At 37.0% G+C, this 26,442-nt stretch overlaps 1 protein-coding gene across 1 annotated transcript in view; it reads right to left on the bottom strand.

The window, feature by feature from the left end:
- The window catches only part of LOC131034832 (3-dehydroquinate synthase, chloroplastic), a 44,610-nt gene extending 19,113 nt beyond the window's left edge, over window positions 1-25,497 (bottom strand). Inside the window, exons 1-5 of the mRNA XM_057966436.2 lie at window positions 24,928-25,497; window positions 17,469-17,616; window positions 16,920-17,087; window positions 16,593-16,819; window positions 16,384-16,507 (exon numbers count right to left, since the gene is read on the bottom strand). Coding sequence (XP_057822419.1) covers window positions 16,384-16,507; window positions 16,593-16,819; window positions 16,920-17,087; window positions 17,469-17,616; window positions 24,928-25,256 — 996 coding nt within the window. The 5' untranslated portion in view covers window positions 25,257-25,497. The remainder of the gene's footprint in view (window positions 1-16,383; window positions 16,508-16,592; window positions 16,820-16,919; window positions 17,088-17,468; window positions 17,617-24,927) is intronic.
- Window positions 25,498-26,442: the final 945 nt, after the last annotated feature.

Here is a 26,442-nt window from a genome sequence, read left to right as displayed (position 1 = left end):
TAAATTGACCACATTTTACCCCTATTTCATCTAATCCCCATCATTTATATTAATTAAATAATATCCTATTATTTAATTAATATTATCTATTTTCTTTTGTTTTTCTTAAGGCATAGCCTAAGGTAAATAATTGATTTAATTATTTATCCCATCCTTAGTCCACTTTGTCCCATCAATTAAATAAATAAATCCTTTTATTTGTTTAATCGGTAATCCCTTTCACATGTCACATCCTCCATCACTTTTCATTATCTCCCAATCTTCACCTAATCCCCTCCTAATCATTTGCACATTCCCTAATCCTAATTAAGTGGATTTGACCCACTTCAAATCCCCACAATCTCCTCCCATCACATCAAGCACATGGGCTTGTCCCCTCAAGTACCTTTTCTATCTTGTCAAGTGAGAGATTATTTGGAGTCATTAGTGATCAATGGAGTGGAATATTGGAAGTGGAATCCCTTCAAGGAATCAATGCATCGGAGGATAAGAAGAATGAGTTACACAAGATCCTCAAGGATAGACCAATAGTAATTTCTTATGGTGAGGATGAATTAGATGGTGTGCTAACAAATCGGGAGAGTAGAGTGAAAATTGGTTATAAGATCCAAGAGGCTGCTACAAATAAACAAGATTGGTTGGTAAACCTTTTATTGCACCGCTCTTGCCTACCAAAGGCAAGAGTTTTTGCATGGATGGCATTGCAGAAAAAAATTCTAACAAGGGATAGATTGAGAAAGTTGAGGATACAAGTCCAAACATATGTGTGTTGTGTAAACAAGATGATGAAAATGCAAATCATATTCTTTTGAATTGTCAATATGTTGAGTTATGTTGGAAAAGCATGATGAGGAAACTAAACTAGTAGAGCTCACTACCGCAAGACATCAAGGAAACCTTCTTAATGTGGTCGATCCTTCACAAAAGATCGCTCTTCTCAACATTTGGATAAGTACAACCTTAAGTACTATGTTGGAGATTTGGAAAGAATGCAACAGAAGAATCTTTCAAGATAAAGGAATGCCCAAGGAGGAGCTAGTTCAGAAGATAGAAGCTTTGATTACATAAGATAGAAGCCTTGATTATAGAATTTGTCAATAACACGGCCAGGATCCAAAAACTAAAGAAGAATATGTTCTCAAAATGGGATAATGAACTGCTTAAAAAGTGGACAGGGTTAGCAGTTCCTCTTGTTAATGGGGTCAAGAAATTTGATCTTGTTGTTAATCCCAGAATCGGAGTAAAGTGGTCAGCTCCGAAAAAGGGATGGATGAAAATCAATTTCAATGGAGCCTCGAAAGGCAGCCCGGGAGCATGCAAAGTCGGATGTGTGATAAGAGACCACAATGGATCTATTCAGAGAAAAATGTCCAAATATTTGGGTATTGGAACCAACAATGAGGCAGAATTTCAGGCTGCCCTTCTTGGTTTGAAATGCGGAATAGAGGAAAATGTGAAACAAATCCATCTTGAAGGAAACTCCCTTTTGACAATCAATGCAATACAACAAAATTGGATGCTAAATTGACAACTAAGGAAATGGTTAACAGTTAACACTGATTTGGGAGCTGATTAGGAAATTCAAAGAGTTTAAAATTTCACACATTTATCGGGAGGGGAATGAGGTGGCAAATGAGTTGGCAAAGGGGGCAATGGATGTGAGGGTGTAAAGTACAATTATGGATGGTAGTGGGGCAAGAGATATCCCCAATTCTTAAGGCATCAAAAGTACAAATACACCATTATCGTTGGGAATGCCAACATAAGGAAATGACGAGATATAATGACAAAGGATGGAAAGCTTTACATTTTTTGAGAGCTAAAGTACCAAAAACATAGAGTGGAAAGTGTTAAAAATATGAACCAGAATGCATATAATAAAGCAATGAACAGAAACTTAAAAACAAGAACAACAGGAGCACAAAATTTATCTTGGGAAAACCCTCCACTTGAGGGTGAAAAACCCAGCCCACAAAAGATAATATCTTTATTGAGATTTCTAAAACAAATACAAAAAATTATTGATGACTTCAATCAACAATTAAAGAAACTTGAGACACTTCCTTTACGGATACAATTCCCTGACTATAGATTCAGAATAATGACAGCCTCTCGAGACTCACAATACAAAAGAAATGATACTCATGACAAACACACATATGAATCGATATTAACGCTAATCGAACTAAATGAATCTCCGCACACATATATAGTACAATCAACACTAAGGCATCTCACACGGGAGATGAAGAACCACGGTTACAAAGACCCATCGTATTCCAAAGAAACGACCATTGCTCTTCATGTTGTTACAAAGCTTAACGACCTCATACAAGAATAAACCGTTGTCAAAACTCGACGGCATCATAAAGAATAAAACCAATGAACCATAATCACATATGCGGTGGAAAGAATCAACAACCACGATCTGCCTCAAGACACATACAATCCTAAGTCATGCTGACTCAGCGGAGAGAACGGAAGAAATATGAAGGAAGTAGCTCAGCAATCCAACACAAATAGATAAACTCTCTCGCAGCTACAAAACTTCAACACTCCCTCTTAGCAAGAGAGAGATTATTCATATGTCTTGCCATCTCTTGACATGACAAGCATAAGAAGTTGCAACAAGAAATGTCAGTAATCAAAATCTCATCACAAATTTTCTTAATGCAATATTGTCATCTCAGCATAACATTCACCATGGCTACTCCCAGAGGGTGAAAGAACAGAAAACTAAGTCATGGAGTCTCACACATGACTTCCACCATGGCTACTCCCAGAGAGCGGATCCACCATAGCTATTCCCAGAGGGTGGAACAAGGGCTTTCACCTCAAACTTCTCTCGCAAAGAAGAATGCATTAACAAGGGATTGCACCTCGAACTTCTCCCTCACAGAGAAGAACTCATTAACAAGGGATTGCACCTCAAACTTCTCCCTCACAGAGAAGAACTCATTAACATGTAAAAGGTTCATTGAAGTTGAGATTCTCTCTCAACAAGAGCATCATTCTCCACAATACCAAGCTTGTCTCGAAAATAACAAAACTTCACTCTAGAAAGTGGCTGGGTGAGAATGTTCGTTGTTTGTTCTTCTGTACAAATGTACTTGAGCTCCACTGCTTTCCTTTGAACCATATCTCTCAAGTAATGATATATTATTTCCACATGCTTGGTTCTATCATGGAAAACAAGATTAACCGAAAGCTTCACACAGCTTTGGTTATCACAAAGAATCATTGTAGGTTCCAAAGGCTGCCCAAACAATTTTGCAAGCAATTGCGAAGCCATACTGCTTCTCTGGCAGCCACACTAGCTGCAACATATTCCGCTTCAGTTGTACTCTGAGCAACACATGATTGTTTTCTGCTGCACCAGGAAATCATAGCTGATCCTAGGCTGAAACATCCTGAAGTGCCCTTCCTATCAGGCACACAACCTACCAATATGAATCAAAAAAAACCTGCAAGTTCAGCTCTTCACAAGAAGAATATTTTAGACCAAATCCCACAATACCACGTACATATCTCAAAATGTGTTTGGCTGCAACAAGATGAATCTGTCTAGGTTCACACATGAACTGACTTAAGAGTGTTAACAACATAACATATATTGGGCCTAGTATTAACCAAATACATTAATGAACCAATTAATTGCCTGAACATAGTGGGATCAACTAAATCTGAAGTGGCTGCAACCTCATGTAACTTTTTCAGATTTGCTTCCATAGGAGTTACCATAGACTTACAGTCTAACATACCGAATCTTTTCAGAATATCAATAGCATATTTCCCTTGACTTAAGATAATCTCATTTGGTCCTTGCCATACCTCAAGTCCAAGAAAGTAGTGCATAAGACCAAGATCTTTCATTTCAAACTCAGAAGCTAACTCCTTTTTACATTTAATAATGAGATCATCTTCACCAGTGAGAAACAAATCATCAACATAAAGTACTAAGATTAAGGCTTTATCATCAATTACCTTGAAATATAAATTTGGATCAGCATCATTCTTAAGAAAGCCCAGGCTCAATAAGTAACGATCAATTCTCTCATACCATGCACGTGGAGCTTGTTTGAGGCCATACAAGATCTTTTTCAATCTACACACATGTGATTCCTTATCATGAATCACAAAACCCTCTGGCTGTTCAATATAAACCTCTTCTTCAATTACCCCATTCAAGAATGTCATCTTCACATCCATTTGATGAAGTTTCCATCTTTTAACCACTGCAATAGCTATAATAGGTCTAATGGAAGTGTAACATGCTACAGGTGCAAAAGTCTCTTCATAGTCTATACCTTCTTTTTGAGAAAATCCTCTAGCTACAAATCTAGCTTTATATTTTTCCACACTCCCATCAGCTGCATGTTTAATTTTGTACAGCCACTTAGAAGAAACAACAGATTTATCAATGGGCCTAGGAACTATGTCCCACACATCATTCTTGATTATGGATTGGTATTCCTGCATCATGGCATCCTTTCATACTAGTTGTTTTGAAGCCTCCTCAAAATTAGAAGGCTCGGATGCTATAAAATGACTCATCAAAGCAACATATCCTGCAAACTTATGAGGTCTTTAACTTTCCCTGAAAGTGCCACGTGGTGCTGCATATTTTTCAGCTTCTTGCATAGTATGCCCGGCCCACAATGGTCTCTTCTTATTAGCTGAAGCATTACTTGGACCAGCAGTAGTATCTAGAGGATCAACAAGATCGATAGGATTAGCAAAATCTTCTAACTCAGAAATCTCCCTCTGAATCTCAAAAGGGGAATCTAGAATAGCCATATCCATATCTTGAGAAGGCACAAAATCTTCTCTATCAATTTCCATATTAGATTCTTTAGACTTATTGCAAGCTACATCTTCTTCAAAAGATACATCTCTGCTGATTTCAATCTGCTTTTGACCCGGAATATAAATTTTGTATGCTTTTGATGATTCACTATAACCAACAAAAATGCCTTTCTTTCCTGAAGGTTCTAACTTAGATCTCTTATCTTTTGGAACATGAATATACACTGGACATCCAAAAATTCTGAGATGACTACTATTTGGTTTGGAACCTGAGAAAGCTTCTTCAAGTGTCATATTATCTAGAATCTGGTGAGGACTACGATTCTGAACATATACTACTGTCCTGCAAGCTTCTGCCCATAAAAATGTTTGAAGGCCTTGATCATGGATCATGGCTTTCCCTGCCTCAACAACAGACCTGTTCTTTCTTTCAGCTACACCGTTTTGTTGCGGATTATAAGGGACACAAAACTCCCTCTTAATCCCAGCTTCAATACAAAAATTTTGAAATATACCAGAAGTATATTCACCCCCATTATCAGACCTAGAGATCTTTATCTTCTTATTTGACAATTTTTCAACAAGAGCTTTAAATTCTTTAAATTTGGACAACACTTCATCAGACTCTTTAGATTTTAGAAAATAAATCCATGACTTACGAGAGAAGTCATCAATAAAAGTAACATAATACCAAAACCCACTTAAAGAAGCAACCGACATAGGACCGCACAAATCAAAATGAATCAACTCTAGAACATCTTTTGCTCTACTTTCACTGCTATGAAATGGATGTTTAATGTTCTTACCTAGAGCACACCCTTTGCAGACACCCTCATGATCTTGACTCAGCTTTGGAAAGGTCGACTACCATCTTCTCCATGGAAGACAAGGTTCTGAAATTTAGATGAACAAATCTTTTGTGCCATAACTCACTTGAACTTATTGAATCATGTGCAAAAACTTGAATAGGATGAGCTGAAAGTCTATAAAGACTATCATGACGAACACCAATTTCACGAGTTGTCTCAATGCTTGAGTTCTTCTTCCATGCAAGTACTTTCCCATCAGCAAATACAACATTATAACCTTTTTCTTCCAATGCTGAAATGGAAATCAGATTCCTCTTAATTCCAGGGACAAACAGAACATCACTCAAGTGAAGAGAAACACCTGAATCTAAGTAAAATGAAGTGGAACCACCACCCTTCACAAAATAGCAAGCATCATCACCAATGATAACCTGTAAGTGAGATTCCTTTTCTTTCAGATTAGAGAGATGCTCTCGATAACCTGAAATATGACGAGAGGCTCCACTATCAATAAGCCATGCATCACTGTCAGTAGGAATATTACTAGAGAGAGCAGAAATAAATAAGAACCCCTTTGAGTTTTCACTAGACTCTCTAGGGGGAGATGCATTTTCAACATTAGTGGTAGCAGCTTGATGCTTGGGTCTAGAGATACAATCTCTAGCAAAGTGACCAAATTTGTCACATCTGAAACACTGAATTCTAGATAGATCCTTCTTTTTCTTGGATTCAAGAGCTGAATCAAAATTCTATCTCTAAACCTCTTGAAGTTACCTTTCTTCCCTTTCCCTTTAGAAGTATGAACAGCAAGTACATGATCATCTTCAAGGTGAGTTTTACATCCATTACCTCTAGCTTCTAACCCGCATTCCTCCTGAATACAATCAGCTCTAAATCGATCAACCTTAGGAAGTTCAGCTCTTCAATTGATACCCTGAATGAAGGATTCCCATGAGTGCGGGAGGCCATTCATCGCCAACATAACAAGATCTTTGTCTTCAATGGAATCTCCAATTGCAGTGAGTTGATCCTTTAATTCTGAAATCTTCATAAAGAAAGACACAACTAATTCACCTCTAGCCATCTTAATATGTAACAACTGAAGTCTCAAGGCTAGAGCTCTACTAGTGTTGTTGAATTCATATAGACTTTGAAGGCATTCAAACATCTCCTTGGCTGAATTCATCTTGGAAATGACAGGTACCAAATGATCTTTAACAGAATCAATTAGAATCTTCCTTGCCATGACATTGTTCTTTCTCCATTGTGCTTTCTCAGTGTCATCAATAGGCTCACCTACATCAGACTTCACGTAGTCAAGAAGATTATTTTCTTCAAGCACAATTAGAACCCTGAACTTCCAAGAAGTGAAGTTTGTGGCTGAAACAAACAGACTAGAAGTAGAGCAAAGAGTAATATAAAACTTATAGATTCTGGTCCTAGATTGTTTCTTTAGACCAGCTCTGATACCATGTTAAAAATATGAACCAAAATGCATATAATAAAGCAATGAACAGAAACTTAAACACAAGAACAAAAGGAGCACAAAATTTATCCTAGGAAAACCCTCCACTTGAGGGTGAAAAACCCAACCCACAAAACATAATATCTTTATTGAGATTTCTAAAACAAATACAAAAAATTATTGATGACTTCAATCGTCAATTAAAGAAACCTGAGACACTTCCTTTACGGATACAATTCCTTGACTATAGAATCAGAATAATGACAGCCTCTCGAGACTCACAATACAAAAGAAATGATACTCATGATAGACACACATATGAATCGATATTCATGCTAATCGAACTAAATGAATCTTGGCACACATATATAATACGATCAATACTAAGGCATCTCACACAGGAGATGAAGAACCACGGTTACAAAGGCCCATCATATTCCAAAGAAACGACCATTGCTCTCCATGCCATTACAAAGCTTAACGACCTCATACAAGAATAAACCGTTGTCAAAACTCGACGACGTCATAAAGAATAAAACCGATGAACCATAATCACATATGCGGTGGAAAGAATCGACAACCACGATCTGCATATACAATCCTAAGTCGCGCTGACTCAGCGGAGAGAACGGAAGAAATACGAAGGAAGTAGCTCAGCAATCCAACACAGATAGATAAACTCTCTCGCAGCTACAAAACTTCAACAAAAAGGAGAGATGGACACACCATTGAGGCTCACTTGCCAACACAAATAGATAGTGTTCCTAGGAAAGATAACAAAGAAGAGGTTGATGGGCATCTTTAAGACAAATCACATGCTCATTATCCACACAATGAAAGAGGCGTTGGGTGAGGAGTTTCTGCAATCGGTATAGATTCAATATTGATATCTCCTTAATGTTTCTAGCCTCTTTGCTAGATTGGAGGGAAACAAAGGCAATGGCAGAAGCACTTTGCAAGAAACTCATTTGGAAACGGTTTTTGGGGAGCTTGAGGACGTTTTAGAGAATGTAGTTGAAAGTTTTGGGGTCCCTCTGCCAAAATCTTTCTATATAATTCAAATGTAAGGCTATGAGGTGGACAAATTACCACTTATCTTTGCCTCGTCCCCTTCCTACCTTCCCAAGAATCGGGAGGTGGCAAGGAAGAGTGCATTATTTTGAAGAGAATGTTGGAGGTGGTGCTTGAGGATGGGTTGGGGTGGTTGCAAAAATATATGAAAGAGGAAAATCTAGTGCAGTTTGGTGGACAAGCAAAGCTGGACGTGGCGAAAGAAGATACTGAGACAAAAGAAGAGGAAGTGACTGCAAGAGAAGACCACAGTAGGTGTGGACAAGAATTCCCAAAAAAACTCAACGGGTTTGATCATATTGGAACTGTGAGCAGGGAGGTATGGTAATTATAGAGGGTCATTATGTAATAGTTTTTAAATAGCCCCAATTTTGAACATGTAGGGGGTAATCATACTGGATCATGATGATAATTATGATATATTACCGTATACAGGTCACCGTTTTAAATCTATGGGTGGTGCCTGTTAATAGGTTAGTTGGATCTACTTTTAATGGTTGGTTTACTAGTAGTATACGGTGCAGAAAAAAGATATGGACAAATAAGAAGACGATGCAATCCTTTTTTGATATTTTAATACAAAGGGTGCAATCCCCTTGATTGCTATCAATTGATCCAAAAAAAAAAATTGTCCTTATCTAAGGATGAATAGGAAACTTCCTGATACCTCCTCAAATGATAATATCTAATATTAATACATATTAATCAACCACTATATACCCCAAAAAAATTCACTCAATCGATGAACCCCCCAAGCAAGTATAATTTAGCACTTTATACTTAGTGCAATGTAACGTCCTGTTGTGACGTTTTCACACATCGCCCCATTGCAAATGGGGACCCATGTTTTTTGCTCATTTTGTTTGTTTTCGCTTTGCTTTTTTTAGGGTTTTGGTTTGGATCCAGTCGGTTTTGAGAGCTTTTTGAATTTCCTTTTCTAGAATGCAATTTTTAAATGCAATGAATTCGCCAGAATGGTCTATTTTCAGTTGGAATTTTGAACGCAGAGTCTAAATTTGTCTAAGTGTTGATGATGAAATATGAATTTTTGTCCAATTGAGCAATTTTGACCAAATTTTGACTTTTTTGATTTTTGATCCTAGGCATTTCAAATAATTTGTTTTCGCCTTGTGAAGTGTTAAAATGTGTAAAATCATGTTATTTTGGCCTGTAGGAGCAAAATCGCTCCTGTCCCTCAGTGAAGGACGGGAGCTCGTTTTCAAATATTTTACTATTCCTGCAGGGTCAAGATGAATTACGAATTGGAAGTGATGGAGAAAGGCGAGATCTTTCCATTGAATATAAATTGAAGATTTTCATGAGCACAGAAATGCCTCCAGGGGAAAAATCGCTCCTGTCCCTCAGTGAAGGACCGGAGCTACAAATCCAATTCTGCTTTGTCCTTGCAGGATTTTAACGTCTTGACGATGTGAAAAGGTCCAAAGAGGTATATTTTATCAAATGAATATAACTTGAAGTGCTGTCGGGGAGATCAACAGGGTAGCAGGTCCGGCTTGAGTAAGGTCCTGATCCTGAAATTTGGCTAAGTCTGGAATGCCCTGATCCTGAAATTTGACTAAGTCTGGAAACTGAAAAAACCTCCAAAAACTAGATTTTGCAATATAACTCCTGGAGGTCTGAAACCACTCTCAAACATCCTGAAAGTATATATTTCTTCTTCTTATACTTAAATGTTATATTCCATAAAAGTTATCCTGATAGAGAGTGCGAAAAGTCAAATTTCGCTCCCGTCCTTCACTAAGGATCTAGAGCGAATTTCGCTCCTGTCCCTCACTGGAGGACCAAGGCGATGCGCTCCTGTCCCTCACCAAGGGACCAGAGCGAAATTCTTCATAAGGTACGATCTAGGCAAAGATCAAGCAAATTTTATGTTCGAAGGCAAGAAAGGAGGTCAATCGAACCCGTTGAAGACAAATTGAAGATTATCAAACGTCAACAAAGGACCAAAATGCTTAAGTTCGCTCCTGTCCCTCAGGAAGGGACCAGAGCGATTTTTGTTGTAGATGATTTTCTCGCCAAATTTCAACCGATCTCAAGGCATGATTGAATGAAAGGAGGCATTGCGAATCCGTTGAATATAATTTTCGAAGGTGATGAAGTGAAATGAGGCCCATAAGAGCAAAATCGCTCCTGTCCCTCTCCAAGGGACCAGAGCGATGAGGTACGTCCCTTTCATTTTTATAATTTTGGCGCCAAATAAACATTTCAAATTTTCCTTAAATGCTAAGTTCGATAAAATTGAAAATCTATTTAAATTAGCATTTAATATGGCGTTGATCATTTATTAATTATTTTGCCTTTATTTAAAATCGAAATTTACAAATTAAAACACGAAAGGCATTTAATTAATTATTAATTAATCATTAAAAATCAAAAGGAGCGCTTGGTATTTATTTGTTTTTGAAGGTCGGCCTTTTTAAGTTTATTTTAAATTTGCCTTATTAATTATCAAGTCGGCCTAAGGTGGTAATTGTGAGATGAGCACTATAAAGGGAGGTGAGAATCATTATTTTCACATTATCATTTTTCATGCGATCTCAAAGGGAGAAGTGCGAAATTATCTTCAAGGTGCGGGTCTTGTCAAGGAAGGCGCAAACATCATCAAGGGAGTGCGAGTGTGTTTGAAGGAGCGAATTTCATTTCAAAACAAAAGAAGGCACTAGTTTTATCCAAGGCGAAACATCTATCCAAAGGTGGTGCGAACTTAATCTCACTTGAGCGAACTTGCCAAGGACATATCAAAGGTGGCGAAGTTGTCATTTTGAAGAAGAATCACGTTGATGACCATCTTACGTCAATTTTGCCTAGGCAATTTTATTCATTTTGCATTTTAGAGTTAAGCTCTCAAGTAAGGTATGGCAAGATCTCTTGTTTTAATTTCAAATTTTGATCGTCATTGCCTTAATTTTGAATTTTGAAATTTTGTTTTTCCTTAGCTCAGTCTTTTTTAGGAAATGATTAATAAAGGACTTATCATTAAGTTTCCTAAAATTTGCTCTCTAATTTATGTTATGTATTGCAAAATCATGTTACTAATTTTGAAATGTTGTGTAGGCATCGAATGAAGATCTCTTCAAGAAAAATCAAGCCGGATCAAGGACGGTCTTCGCCAGGACGATCAAGCCAGGACATGGACGACCTTCTTTGGACTAACATCATCAAGGGCAATCCAGCGTTCCATGGCGAGGTACATCATCTTCCTGCACATCAAGGACGCAAGGAGTTAGAACAAGGGCTCGTTGAAGAAGCAAAATAGTTCTAGATGAATTAATTAAAGAAAGCTTCTCAACAACATCAAGTTGAATATTTACCAAAGTTACAAGTGTCAGATGAGGTGGCATCCTAGTCATCATTTCTCCAATCAGTGAGGTCCATCTCAGCATGTCTAGATTCAATGTACTTAACTCATGGAAGGTGACACAAACTCCGATGTACCTACCCCGGCTATCCATTGGTCGATTTTTTCCAAAAAGGACATGTGTCCAAACAATACAATTTTATCATTGGTCAAGCATTAAATGTTATGTAATGGTTGTAACAAACCCTAATTAGGGTTTTCATTGTTGAATCTTGGCCATTGATCTTGAATTGATCTAAGCCATCAGATTGTATTGTGGGCACTATATAAGCCCAAACATTTCATTTGTAAAATATAATTTAGAATTAGAGAGAGATAGTTAGAAATAGTTGAAAGTAGTTAGTAGTTAGAGAGTAGAATAGGAGGACAAGGCAAGAAATTGTTGCCATTGATTGTAAACAAACTCCATTTTCATTGAAGTAATGGTGAAATATGTCGTTTTTCTTGCAATTTGCATGGTTTCTTGTTGAGTCTTCAATCTTAGATGGTAGATAATTAGATGAATGGAGGAAATGTGCTTGATTGATGGTGAAATTCGTATATCCATACTACTAGCAGTTTGTTGATTGCAGACTTGCCTTGCGTAGTCAACTGGAATCGTTCAGCCTAAGCTCAATTTCGATTTGTCGCCTCTTCATTGATATGCATCAACTTGGATGGTATCTATGCCTGCGGTGATGATTTGAACATCATAAAGCTTCCCATAGAAGATCGCACTAGTCTTGTGTAGATGTTCCATTGATGTCAAAACAAGACCTAGTTAGAGTTTCATCAAAAATCAATCATTGCTCCTACATTCTTAGTATTAGGATTAGATCCTCTCTTCGCCCTTATCCTTTTTCCATTTTTTTTTATCTAAGTTAGTAAGAGCCTGTGTCCAGCAAAGCAGATCGGAAGTTCAATGTAAGTCCCCTTGTGATTCCAGCAAATCACATCATACCACTGGAGCTTGTCCACACGTAGAGACCCTACATCAAAGAACCTTGGAGTCCATCTAACTGATCCTTTTTGCAGATCTTCAGCAGTTAGAGACTATTTTCTCAAGAGAGGATAAGATGCCTATTGGTATTTTATTCTGTGTATGATTGTGTATAAAATACACGTCAACACGTCCCCAATTTGGGTTTAACCTATTTGTGCCAAAATTAACAATTCCAACAATATAATCTATCCTTTAACAATAACATACTAAAGTAAATTCATTTAATCATTAATAATTCAAGAGATAATGAACAATTACATAGATTAGTGAACAAGTATATTATGATAAGCATTATAACTAGCTAACTATCATATAACCAATCATAACTTAGTTTGGTAGGAAAACTCGAAAGGGCACCAGTAAACTACCCAACCCAACTAAGCTCGAGAGAACGCAACATTCAATCATGGCAACTCGCCTCTTGTCCCACAAGCGGTAGGAAGGTCCAACTATGACCAGTTCCATCCCTTGGGGTAACATATTCGCCTCTTGGCGCACAAGTGACAAGAACATCCAACTATGACCAATTCCATCCCGTGGGGTGGTCTACTTAGTTTGATGGAGCCAATAAACTGCATCTCCCTAGCTTATTTCCTCCAACTTACATTTGATTGATTATGGGATAGAAGTATTGATCTTATTATAATCATCTATAAATTCATATAGAAAGGTTGATTGTATAAAATACTTAGAAATCAGTATTTATAAATGTAAATAGGAAGATTGAATAAAATACTTTAGACTTCATACCAATCACTAATGCAATGCACAATGGTTGTATGCCTTAATCTGATTCACTTATATCAGATCTGTCCTTGTTCAATTGATATTTGTATGATTGACTGATTGATTCAATGAATTCCTTTGATGGGATGATTTGAGGTATTGGGGTGTGATGACTAAGTGATTGTTGATTAGATTATTGATGAGTGATGATGTAATGAATGCCGGTTTGATATATGAATGAATGAACGTTGATTTGATAGAATGATTTGGTTGATGATTGCTTTTGTGGATTCATGAGTGATGATTGATGATTGAGTGAGTGATCCTTCAATGCTTGGAATGAATTATCCTTTATACCTCAATGGTGAAAGTGTCACCACCTTTCATAAGAATTGAGTCGCCACTTTTCATTGTTGTCTTTGAGAATAATAAATCATTCTCCAAATTGATCTTCCTTCCATCCCCTCCTCAAATGTAACCTTCTCCCCTTTATAACTTCCAAAGTGAGGGATTCACATCTCTTCATCATGCCTTACCTTTGCAAGGGTCACAACCTTTCACAATTACCACCCTTTCAAAGGGTCACAACCTTTCATCATTCCTGTCCTTGAAAAGTCACTTCCTTATTTTCTGCTCATTCCTTTCTTCTTCCATTAATCTTTCCTTACCCCCTATGCTCCATTCTTTCTTCCTCCCTTCACTCCATTTGCCTGCACTTTTCTATATTAAACTTGGAATCAAAATTCCTATTCCCCCTCTTCATATTAATTGCCTACTCTTTTTAAACCTTCATATCTCATTGAGGATACACATCTCTTTGGAAAGAGACATCCTTTTAAAAGGTCATGTCTCCTCATTGCTGCCTTATTATTCAAAACAGATCTGCACTTCTCATTCTTTCTTAAAAATTCCCCTTTCAAATGAAGTTCGCTTCTCCCTTTTATGCCTCATGTTTGAGGGAGTCACCAACTTTTCACCAAATTTGATGATTGTTTGGTCAAAATCTTTTGGAATATTCTCTTGTCAAAAAATTTTGTCATTGAAGTCTTACTTTATGATGAAGAATCTACTGAAATATTCAACCAATATTCCTTGAGACAATTGGCATGGCTATGTAACCAACATGTTGGTAGTGGGTTGCGGCCTTTCCACCTACTAGAGTGATACACTCGCCTAGTACTTGCTTGCACATATGTAGGGTATGCAACGAATATGTGTTTTTTTTTAAATGAAAAAAAATATTTTAAAAACATAATCAAATTTATTTGTTTATTTAATAAAAAAGTCAACTATACCAATCTGGTGTGTAGTACCTGCAACTACAATGATGACACGACTATACGGACAAGGGAAGCCAAAAACATTATGAGGGCTTGGAGCAAAGTGCTCCAAATTGACAATTTAACAGTCAATCTTAGGGTTCTTGGGCCTCTTGGTCATGATGGCAAAGTCAATTTGACCCAAAATGCTCCAAAATTGCAACTACCTTCTAAATCTAGCAACCACCTCCCAACTTCAAACCCTTATAGATCTGGCCTCACATGTTCAATTTGGACAACAAAAAACAAAACTGACTTTCTTGGATGCCTTGAAATCAATGGTAAATTCAAATTTGCACCAACAAGCTCCAAAATGAATTTGCAATACAAAGCCACAAAGAGGAACACCCCTAAAATCTAGCATTTCAATCAAATTTTTCTAATTCTCCAATTCATCAAATGATGCAATAGAAAAAATTACTCAACTTTTCAAGATCCACCAAGATTTGCAACCTAACAAAAGCTCATGCACAAATCACTCTCAAATGATCAAATCTAAGAAAGAGGATTTGTAGATCTAAAGCTTCAATACCATGTTAGTCACTTAAAAACTCAAGCTCCCAAGATCACTTGCAAAACTAAAATATCCTTCCACGAGAGAAAAGCAAGAGCATAAATTTGCAATAGTGGATGAAAAATAATATTACATCAAATGTGATCAATGAATGTCTATGTAATATATGTCAAAATGTACAAATAAGACTTTACTTATATAGGCAAGGCTGAGAGATGGAACTAACTAGGATGATGACAAGTGTCTTAATCCTATGTCATGTGACAACTAGAGGATAAGATCATAAGTCTACAAGAGACTTCTATAAAGATCCCTAATTTACTAAGTAAACTTAACATGTGAACATGCGTGAATAGGGCCTAACTAATGACCACTTAGATAATGTGCCTTGTTCACACTACAAAGGGAGAAACTGGATTGGAAATATGGATTCACACCAACAACTGGAAACTTCACAAAATTTATGCACATAGTTCCAACTTTTACAGATTTGCTATGGTAACTTGGCCAATGATGATGAGGCCACATGGAAGAATCTCCTTGCCAATGTCAACACTTTTGCTCCAAAACCTATTGCTTCACACACACAATGGCAGAATATTCTAAAGATAGATTATAATAGTTGTGCTTGAGGTTGCTCCTATTATTCCACCAACATAACAAGCACCTTGGGATCATTTGGTTGTTTTTGTTATCTGTGTTCAAAGGACCAAACACAATTTTGTGCCAAAAGAATGTTAACCCTGTAAATGCCTACAATCCACACCACACCATTGTAATAGTTAACTAGAGATTAAGCAAAGTCATATGTCAGTTAACTGAAGCATGTGCACAATTTGCTCTTGTAAAACTCTACACCACTATATACTGCAGTTGTAGTCCAGTTAACTGAAGCCTGAGCACAATTTGCTCTTATAAAACTCTACACCACTATAACATGCACATGCAGACTAGAGTTAATTGTGTTGGGATGAAGAGCCTAAAAACCCAATGATTGTAACAAAGAAAAAATCAAATGAATATGCATCGAAACTGACATTTTGTCTATTACATGCATGCCATTGTGAGCTTAGAATTGCACTATCAGAATCTAGCAGCACATAGATAACGAGGGTTTTCAAACACTGCACGCATGCTTCAGGTCAGAGAATAGTATGTAGGCCAGCACACGGACTACAATAGTGTTAACCATCGTCTAATGCGTGCAGTAACAAATGGTTAACATAGAGAATCCTAAAGAAGAAGAAAAATGGATTTCTCTATGAATGTTGAAAGCATAGCATTTTAAACACAATCAAAATAAAAAACTTACATGGCCAAATGTATGTCCCAGATTTAAGGTAGCTCTTAGGCCACCTTCTTTTTCATCCAATGCCACAACTTCGGCTTTGTTTTCACATGACCGCTTGATGGCATATGCCAAAGAATTTGGATCCCTGCACATCAGAGTAGCACATGTGTCCATTGAAAACCTACATTCAAATTATATGAAAACTTGCCTTGGGATGAAGCTCAAAATACCTTGCTAGGATAGCATTCATGTTTTTTTCTTGCCACTCAAAGAATTTAGCATCTCTGATCAGACCATACTTGACAACTTCAGCAATACCAGACGCTAGTTCTCTATCAGGTAATGTATGCAGCGTATCTGTGTCTATCAGTACACACTGAGGTTGGTAAAATGCACCAATCATGTTCTTTCCCAGAGGATGATTTATTCCTGTTTTTCCACCAACTGAAGAATCGACCTGTACCCATAAGTAAAAAGGCATTGTACATATTAACAGAGAAAAATGCTCCAAAGCTGAGAGGAAAACAGTTAAGTTGGAAGCCACGCAATAATCAAACCTGAGACATCAGTGTTGTTGGAATCTGAATGAAATTTACTCCACGGAGGAAGGCAGCAGCAGCAAAACCACACATATCACCAATCACACCTCCTCCAAGAGCAATAAATGTACAGCGTCGATCCATTCGTGTCTCAATAGCCTTATCAAAGACCTTCATGAGAGTCCCCTGAATAGATCCCCCCAGAAAGGTTCATTGTTAAATATCAAATTTAAGATGTTGAACAGATCTATCATATAAACAATTGAGGCTACTTGAATCTTAGGCACTTCTTGAATAAAAGAGAAGAATGTAAGAGAAGGGAAAATATAAATGCAGCCATAAAATGGCATGTTGAGCAGATACATCTAAAGTCACTCCACAAAAAAGAAATATAAAAGGACTCTGCAAATTGATATTTCAGCCAGCAGAGCATTTAAATTTTTGACATACAAAGCAGATATTTGTAGTCAGTTTGACCTCCTCCTGACTAACAGATAAATATAGTAGCCAGCATATTCATTCAAGAGTAATAAAGATTAGCCAATGGACTACAAATGTTTTAGTTACCATGTCCTTGTACTTCTCTCCATCTGGTAGAATAACACTTTCCACCAAAGTTTTTGAACCATGAGTAACTGCAGCCACAACTCTTTCCAAGTACAATGGACCGACAGTTGTGTTTGTTACTATAAGAACTTTTTGTCCTTTAATATGCCTGTAGAAAAGCCATTTGTCAAGAAAGCCATATTGTCTTTCCAAATATAGTAACCGGGCATTATTTGAAAAAACAAATTCTTAAGAAATAAACAACAAGATTGTCAAAGATAGATAAAGAAAAACTATTGGCTATTCTAAAGTTCAGACATTTTCATCTCTGATTTTAATATAGTAATGAGCAATGGATGGAGAGTGCGTATGCGTCTTCTGCTACACATGTTTAGCAACCATAGAAATGAACTCAAGCCACGATGAAAGGTAACCATCTTAAGTTATACACGCATCTCTTTGTTGAAAATGGATCAACAAATGCTGGACAGATACAGAATTTTAATCCATTGTTGGACTCCACAACCAAGGCTTAACACTTAAAAATGATTAAAATTCACATTTCAGTACTCCACAAATATATATCCACACATTAACAACATTCAAATCCATACCCTAGAGTTGTGTATTTATCAACATTAAGAACCAAGGGATGCAAAGTTTTATATATATTTTATGTTTTTGTTTATTATTATAATATTGTTTAATAAAAGGAGGCATTACATATGGTTTCCTTGCAGGGTACAAAACAGACTTCTACAACACTCAATTCAACAGAAACACATTATTTGGCAGCCAGTTTTACTATCTGGCTCCACAACTTACTGGCAAATCTGACAAATAAAACTTTAGACACTACCGTGATTACTATGACAATCAAAGTTGTATCAAACTCTCTCAAAATCCAATATTTCATAATCAGTCCTAGCATATAGAGATCAGGTACCACTTCATCAAAGACACTGCTGGGCCTATTCCCTGCATTCTGGCTTCGTCTTGGAGGTGTATTGAGATACATGGATTAGTTCTACGAGGTTTTAAAAGATATTTGCCCTGTAACAGAGCTGTGACAGATCTGCAATCTGATATTCCTGCTATACCAGACCTGCAGTGCTCCCTTTCATGCTCCGTATCAAGCTGGAGATGTTGAGGTGATGCTGGGAAGTTGATTTGTTGATTGTTGGTGGCTGTCATACATTTTTCTGCTACAGCAGACTTGAAAATGGGTGGTCACTACACAGTTTTTAAGGTATTTATAATTTAAGTGACGAACAGTTGTATGTTATTGTTTAATGCATTGAACAAGTTACTTAGCAAATCACAATTTGTAAAAACCGAAATAAATGAATTGCAAATCATTTCAAAAGAAGACAGCAGACATGTTGTTTGTGGGATCTTACTGCAAAAAGTATTTCAAAAAAAAAAAAAGGGTGTATTGTTAAAAGTGGAACCAGACAAGTATATAATATATACACCAGATTAAGAGAGAATATTATATGAAGATCTAAGTTGAAGTCTATGAAGAGTTTGTAATAGACGGTGGATACTTTATGACAGTCCTATGATCAGATTATAGAAGACTTTACAGCAGATTTGTAGAAGATTTTATAGCAGATTTGTGGAAGAGATTTATGTGAGTTGTGGAATATTGTTTACCCCAAGGGATGGAACTGGTCATAGTTGGACGTTCCTGCCTCTTGTGGGCCAAATGATGAATTGATTACCCCAAGGGATGGAACTGGTCATAGTTGGACGTTCCTGCCTCTTGTGGGCCAAGTGATGAATTGATTACCCCAAAGGATGGAACTGCTCATAGTTGGACGTTCCTGCCTCTTGTGGGCCAAATGATGAATTAATTACCCAAGAGATGGAATTGGTCATAGTTGGACGTTTTTACCTCTTGTGGGCGAAATGATGAATCGATTACCCCAAGGGATGGAACTGGTCATAGTTGGACATTCCTGCCTCTTGTGGGCCAAGTGATGAATTGATTACCCCAAGGGATGGAACTGATCATAGTTGGACGTCCCTGCCTCTTGTGGGACAAGTGATAAATTGATTACCCAAGGGATGGAATTGGCCATAGTTGGACGTTCCTGCCTCTTGTGTGCCAAGTAATGAATTGATACCCCAAGGGATAGAACTGGTCATAGTTGGATGTTCCTGCCTCTTGTGGGCCAAGTAATGAATTGGTACCCCAAGGGATGGAACTGGTCATAGTTGGACATTCTTGCCTCTTGTGGACCAAGTGATGAATTGATTACCCCAAGGGATGGAACTATTCATAGTTGGACGTTCCTGCCTCTTGTGGGCCAAGTGATGAATTGATTACCCCAAGAAATGGAACTAGTCATAGTTGGGTGTTCCTGCCGCTTGTAAGATGTGAGGTGAATGGATACAATTTGGATGTGACACGCTCTTGAGCTTAGTTGGATCAGGCAATTTACTGGCACCTTTTCAAGTTCCTACCAAACTAAGCAATAATTGGTTATAGGTTAATTAGCTAGTCATAATGTTTATTGTAATCTGCCTGTTCACTATGTCTACATCTCTTCATGTGTATGCTCTGTGTTTTCATGTGTATGCTTTGTGTTTTTATGTGTATGCTCAGTAGTTGGCATGTCTACTCCATGAATATCTATGAATACTGTAAACACATTCCTATCATCATGAAGATTCCTATTTTTGGTTGATCTACAATATGAGAATAACAAGAGTGAACCCAATCCTCATCTTAATATATGGCAAGTTCTTGTGTTAACACAAAGAGGTATCCAATATACGTTGGGTCCATCCAAATCAATCCTTTACATTTTCAAGTGATGGGGAAAGAAAGATGGAAGAAAACTTGTCTTAAAATTTCAACACCTCAGTTAAGTTGTTCAAATTAGCAACTTATGATAATCAGAGTAGCGCAAAGAAAGGCAGATTACAAACTAGACTCCATGATCATTCCATTAATGCTTGAGGATGTAATGTCCACACTTTGAAATAGGATTTAATAATAAATAATAAAAACAAAATTAAACTATAAAAAATAACATTTAAATTAAAATATAAAATTAAATATAATTAAAATTTAACAAGTTAAAGAGTGGTCAAAAAGCATGAAATGAAAAGTTGTGACTCCCTCAAACATGAGATATAAAAGGGAGCAGAGAACCTCATTTGAGAGGGGAGAGGGTGGAGAAAAGAAAGAAGGAAGCATGTGAATCAAGGAAGAGTCAATGGAAGAAGGAAGAAATGGGAAGTAAATAAGGAAGTGACTCTTCCAAAGGAGGGCAGAAATTATAAAAGGTTCTGACTCTTTCGAAGGGTGGTGATTGTGAAAGGTTGTGACTCTTTTGAAGGGCAGGCATATTGAAGGGGTGTTACTTCTCCCTCACAATGGAAGATATAAAGGGAAGAAGGTCTCATTTGAGGAAGGGGGGGGGGGGGGAAAGGAAGAAACATCAGATCTCAGGCATCCTGTAATGTCCCAACTTTGAAATAAAATTTAATAATAAATGATAATAATAAAATTAAAATAATTAAAATTAAATTAAAATATAAAATAATATAATTAAATATAATTAAATATGATTAATTAAAAATTAATTTAAGTTGATGAAAAGTCAAAAGACATGAAAGGAAAAGTTGTGACTCCCTCAACAATGAGATATAAAAGGGAGGAGAGAACCTCATTTGAGAGGGGGGATAATTTGGAAAATGAGAGGTGCAGATCTGATTTAAATAATAAATGCAGATCTGATTATGAGAGGTTGTGTCCCTTTCAAAGGACAGAAATAATGAAGAGTTGCACTCTTTCAAAGGGTGCTAATGGTGAAAGGGTGTGTCTCTTGCCAAAGGGTATACATGATGAAGTGGTGTGACCTCTCCCTCACATTGAGAGATATAAAGGAAAGGAATCAAAGCATCCAATAGCATCACCATGGATTGACAAGATCAGAACTGTTATTATGTTACAAGCAGTAACATCTTTGTTATTAGTGGTATGCATGGGGATGAGCTGAGTTGTTCATTCACATTTTGGCATAAAGTGGTTATATATACTTATGGATAGAAAACCGGAAGAACACCACCATCATTGCCCAGTTGGGTGGTTCTATATGCACAGAGTCAGTAAACCAGATGCATGAAGACATGGATTGGTGTCAAGGATGACAGTATATACATAGCATAGTGACAAAGAACTACAACACAAACCACGACAGTACAGTTTCCATTACAAAATCAGTCAGAGACAAAAATTGCATACTCATATCAATGAATGACACCTTCAGAACTGCTGGTATCATTAACTCTATCAGTCATAACATATCCTCAATTGTCAAAATCCGGAAAGCTGATCAAGATAAGTTCCATTATTCGAATTAATCTCAGAATTTTATAGTAAAATATATCTAATTCTGATAAAATTGTATTTATTAATATATTTCTATTCTAATTTGTGGTTAGAATGGATGTCTCAGGTTTAAATTAAGGGAAATCCCAAGTGGGGACATTACACATCCAGCACGGAGGACATTAATCCTTGCGATTTGGAATGAATAGATGAAAACAATATAATAATATGCACTTATAATATCCATGCACTCGTAATATTTATGCACTTACAATGTTTATGCATTTATAAACTACTTTCTTGGAATAATCTAATATCCATGCACTTCATATCTTTGCAAACATGCTCTATGTGTATCGATAATAAGGACAATGCTGCATAATGTTTGTGTATTGTAATGCATAATTTGTATGTTATCGATGTCTTCAATTGTGGTGGAGGATAAGGGACACAATAGGAGGAATGGTGAAAGATTCCTCACTAGGTATGTCGCCTCGTAAAGATTGTTAAGGACCACGACGCCACCTCATGATGATGGTTAAGGACCATCAGTTAAGGACCACATGAGGCCAAGGAGGATAAGGTCCTAACCTTGGACCTAGGGTTAGTCAAGGGCACCGTATTGCAATCCTCCCTCCAAACCCTATAGTATAGGATTAGTTATTGAGGTAGACAAGAAAGGGGATCCTCAATCATAAGGGGCGAGAAGAATAGCATGATGGAGGGGAACAGTGTACAGGCTACACTAGGTACACCACCTCATGAGCACAGTTAAGGACCACATGAAGCCAAGAGGGACAGGGTTTCTGCTCTTAAGCCTAGGGCTGGAGATATTTAGGGCACCTCATCATGACCATCCTATCTCCATCCTCGTTATGGTTGATCCTATGAGATCACTTGGATTTATGTGCAATAAGTGTGTTTCTCCTTTAACCCTAGTGATGGATATATTATATGTATTATGTCTACATTATTATCTAACTTGGTTGCAGGTTTACCTCATTCTATTCTTAGGTAAGGATTATCTCTCTAACTAGTTGTGTTCCTTATTTCATTGGGATTTTGTGAATTTAGAGCAAATTACAAAGTAATCTAGGAAAGGGACATAAAAGAGGACAAGCAAATTTGGGAATGGAAGACTGTCATACCCTGAGGCTAGGGCAAAATAAATAACAAATTGCAGCCTTATAGATAAAAATTCAGATGTAAAACCAATTGAAATTCCTAGGGCTGACCTTATAAAATACCCTAGGCAACGAAATAACTAAATAGGCCCGACCTGGAAAAGTTTGCTAGTGGCCACGTATGAATCATTTCTTGTTGGAATGAGCCAACTGAGGATTAATGTAGAGAGGCCGACTTCCTTGCTTTAAGAGCTCCCTTTTGGAGATGGAGTCAAAACACAAATAAATAATTATTATATTAATGCTGGCTGACCTAATCAAAGGGAGGTGACCATTGGTTAAAGAGGCATGTTGAGAATGAGGGATATATATACAAGTCTTTTGGTGGACATTAGAGCAACAATTCAGGCTATATCATTCCTATTTAGAGCATATATAAAGGAGATCAGATCGAACAACAGCAGAGACCCTCGCATACAGCAGACCCAATCTGAGTCGTAACATAATTATTTCAAGCAGCAGCACCTATAACAGCAGTTCCAAAATAGAAATTAGACCAGCGATAAGATCAGATCAGAACTATTATTAAGTTACAGGCTGTATCATTCTATTTCTAGGGCAAAATATAAGGTGATCCTGAAAAGGGACATTACAGATAATGTCGTCTCTCAGTTCTAGTTTATGTGCTGAGTTCTGTTAAGTCCTATTTTGTGTTAATCTGTAACTTAGGGCTCAGATTCCAAGAGAAGCTTAACTGTCTCATGGAGTGCACTACTTAATCCTTTATGAAGATCTCTAGTTGAAGTATGAGATTTACTTCTGTAGAACCCAAAGTACAAACATCTCAGATCTATAAGAGAAAGTGCAGAGGTACAAATTTATTTGAAGTTTTAGTCTAGCGGCTAGCAGTTGAGTTTAGTTTCTGTAGCAGATTTTTATGTTCAGAATTAATGAAAAGAAGTGACAAGTTCTGGCACTCATCCAGCAAGTTCCGTCTGTTGTTTGCTACAGTATGCATTTATAGATTCTTGCATCTAATTTTTAAGTCGTATTGATAGGGTTTTAGTTTCTGTTCTTTTATCGTTTCCTGTACAGGAATTATATTACAGTGCAGAATCTGTTTACAATGATAAAGAAAATTGATAATGGTCCTGATGACTAAATTGACGGTTACCCAAAAACGAGAATCAACCAAATAAGCTCAAGTGGTAATGCACAAGGCTTTCATAGCAGATCCCCAGGTTCAAATTCCCAAGAGATGTGATAAATGATGAAATCAAGTACAATACAGGATCCAAACTGTTGGATAGGCATTGGTGACGTTGAGAGTCCCAGTTCGTTGTCACTAGAACCAGTTTGTTGTCAATTTTCACTATCAACAATCTACAGTTAGCTGTCATATTAGTTAACTGATTTGTAGAAGATTTGTAGGATGTAGTTGAAGTTAATCGTAGCTATAAATATGTAATCTGTCGATGAATAAAAATAAAGTATTTTTGGTATTGTTCGTTGTATTTTTGCTACTATTATATTTTTAATTAAACATCCAACTTCACAGCTGAGCCTGGGGGTCACACATACAAGAGACATGATAAAGTGTTGAAATTGAGTAAACTACCAGATACAACTCGTTGATTGCAATGTAACCCAGAGTGTTGAGAACCAGAGCTCAAATTCACTTAAAAGAAAGGAATTTTACGAACGAAAAGGAAAAAGAGAAAAAGAGGCAGAATGTTTAATGAATGATCCAGGATTTACCAGATTTAAAAAAGATGAAATGAATGTTTAATGGGGTAAGCAAGAGCTAAGGCGGACTTTAATGAACGGGTCGCAGATTCAAATTCCCATGACATAAAAGTAATACGGTGAAAATACGATAACTAGTTGGCTGACCGCGCAAAAAGGATTCACCAAAAATAGAAAATAAAGCGGACAATTAATAAGAAAAGATGAGATCGGTCATTAAGCACTGTGCAAACACGCATACTACAAAATTCGGAAAAAATCATACCTTTGAAGAAGCTCTGGGCGATCGAGCAAAGCAGATCCGATATAAATTGGGTAACTCCGATCTCCCAAATCCACATTTACCACTTCCATTTCCTTCTGTGAAGAGGATGGCGGGGCTTCTTCTGCTACTTGCGCAGCCTTTGCTCTAATAATCCTCAAACTTCTCGAATTTCTTTCCAAATGTAGCCATTTGTTAACATTCAAAACCCTTGATCCAGCAGAAGACGATGCCAAACAAGAATTATTAGGCTTGCAGAAGACGGAAAGTTTCGAATTATAAGTTGAATGTGAAGTAAATTGAAGAGGTACTGTGAAGGAAGCAGCCGCCATTGTCCCTGCTAATACCTGGAATTTATCTTCAAGATTATTTTAAGCTTCGGAGAGTTATTGATTGTAATTTGGGCAGACAATGATATGGGAAAAGAGCCACGAGCACAGCGTGCGTTTTTGGACTTATTTTATTTCTTGGTTTGTTTGGTATGGAAAGCGGGCAATCACTCACCTACTCCACCCACTCGCAAGTCGCACGGCTGTGGGGATCTGCTACTCTTATCAAAACAAGGTAGCTGCCATTTGCAGTGGGGTCGCTTCGCCACTTCTGTGAGGTGGATTTTCATTTTTTGTTTCTTAGATTAGGAAATCCATTTTTGTTTCTTAGATTGGGATTTTGTTTCTTTTTCTTCATTAGGGGAAGAGTATCAATAGATAACATAGTTCCAATAACTGTCACCTTATTGTCATGTTGACCCCCCAATAGCTGTCATAGTGAAAACACCATTAATAAATTTGTTTTGTACCAATAGCCGATCATTTTTTGTAATTAATTGGTCCATTTGTGCACAACTATTGGAACATATGTCCCATTTGTGTACCACTATTGGATCATTTGTGCACCACTATTGGGACATTTGTCAACAAGTACTAGTGATTTTGAGTTGACGGGTACTGGAACATCTTTAGTTAGGTACCAGGCGACACTTTGAAATGTGCACTTTTTGACCTTTGTGCACATAATTGATTCGACAGCGTGCATCGTTACTACCCAGAAGCCAGATCAATAGCTATAAGCAGTTAAGTCGCATACGAAGACAACTAAAAAAAAAAATCAAAATCCGATGTACCGTTTAAGATCTGTGGGTGCGCGAATTTAGCTATGACGGCTACTGGTGCTCTTCCCCTACTGTATTTTTTTTTTTTTAAAATTAGTTTAAATTATAAAAATATAATATTTTTGTTTTGGTAATCTAAGGGTGTCCTCGCAATCTCCAACTCCATCTAAGCTTCTCCTAGAGCAAGACTAATTCCTTCCTTTTTAGAGCATAAGTTTAAGTATTTCTTTTTTAGAGCGTAAGTTTAAGTTGAGAGAATTGACCTTAATTTATTTTTGAAAAAAAAAAGAGTTTTTGGAAGAGTGGAAACCACACTAATTTATTATTACTATATTATGTATTTTCTTATTTATTAAATTATATAAAAAAATTATAAAATTTTGAATTATAATTCTATTTTGAGTGGG

This window comes from Cryptomeria japonica, chromosome 5 (assembly GCF_030272615.1).
Source record: "Cryptomeria japonica chromosome 5, Sugi_1.0, whole genome shotgun sequence".
Taxonomy (NCBI): Eukaryota; Viridiplantae; Streptophyta; class Pinopsida; order Cupressales; family Cupressaceae; genus Cryptomeria; species Cryptomeria japonica.
The sequence above is the reverse complement of the archived record's forward strand: the minus strand, read 5'-3'. Positions and strand labels throughout refer to the sequence as shown.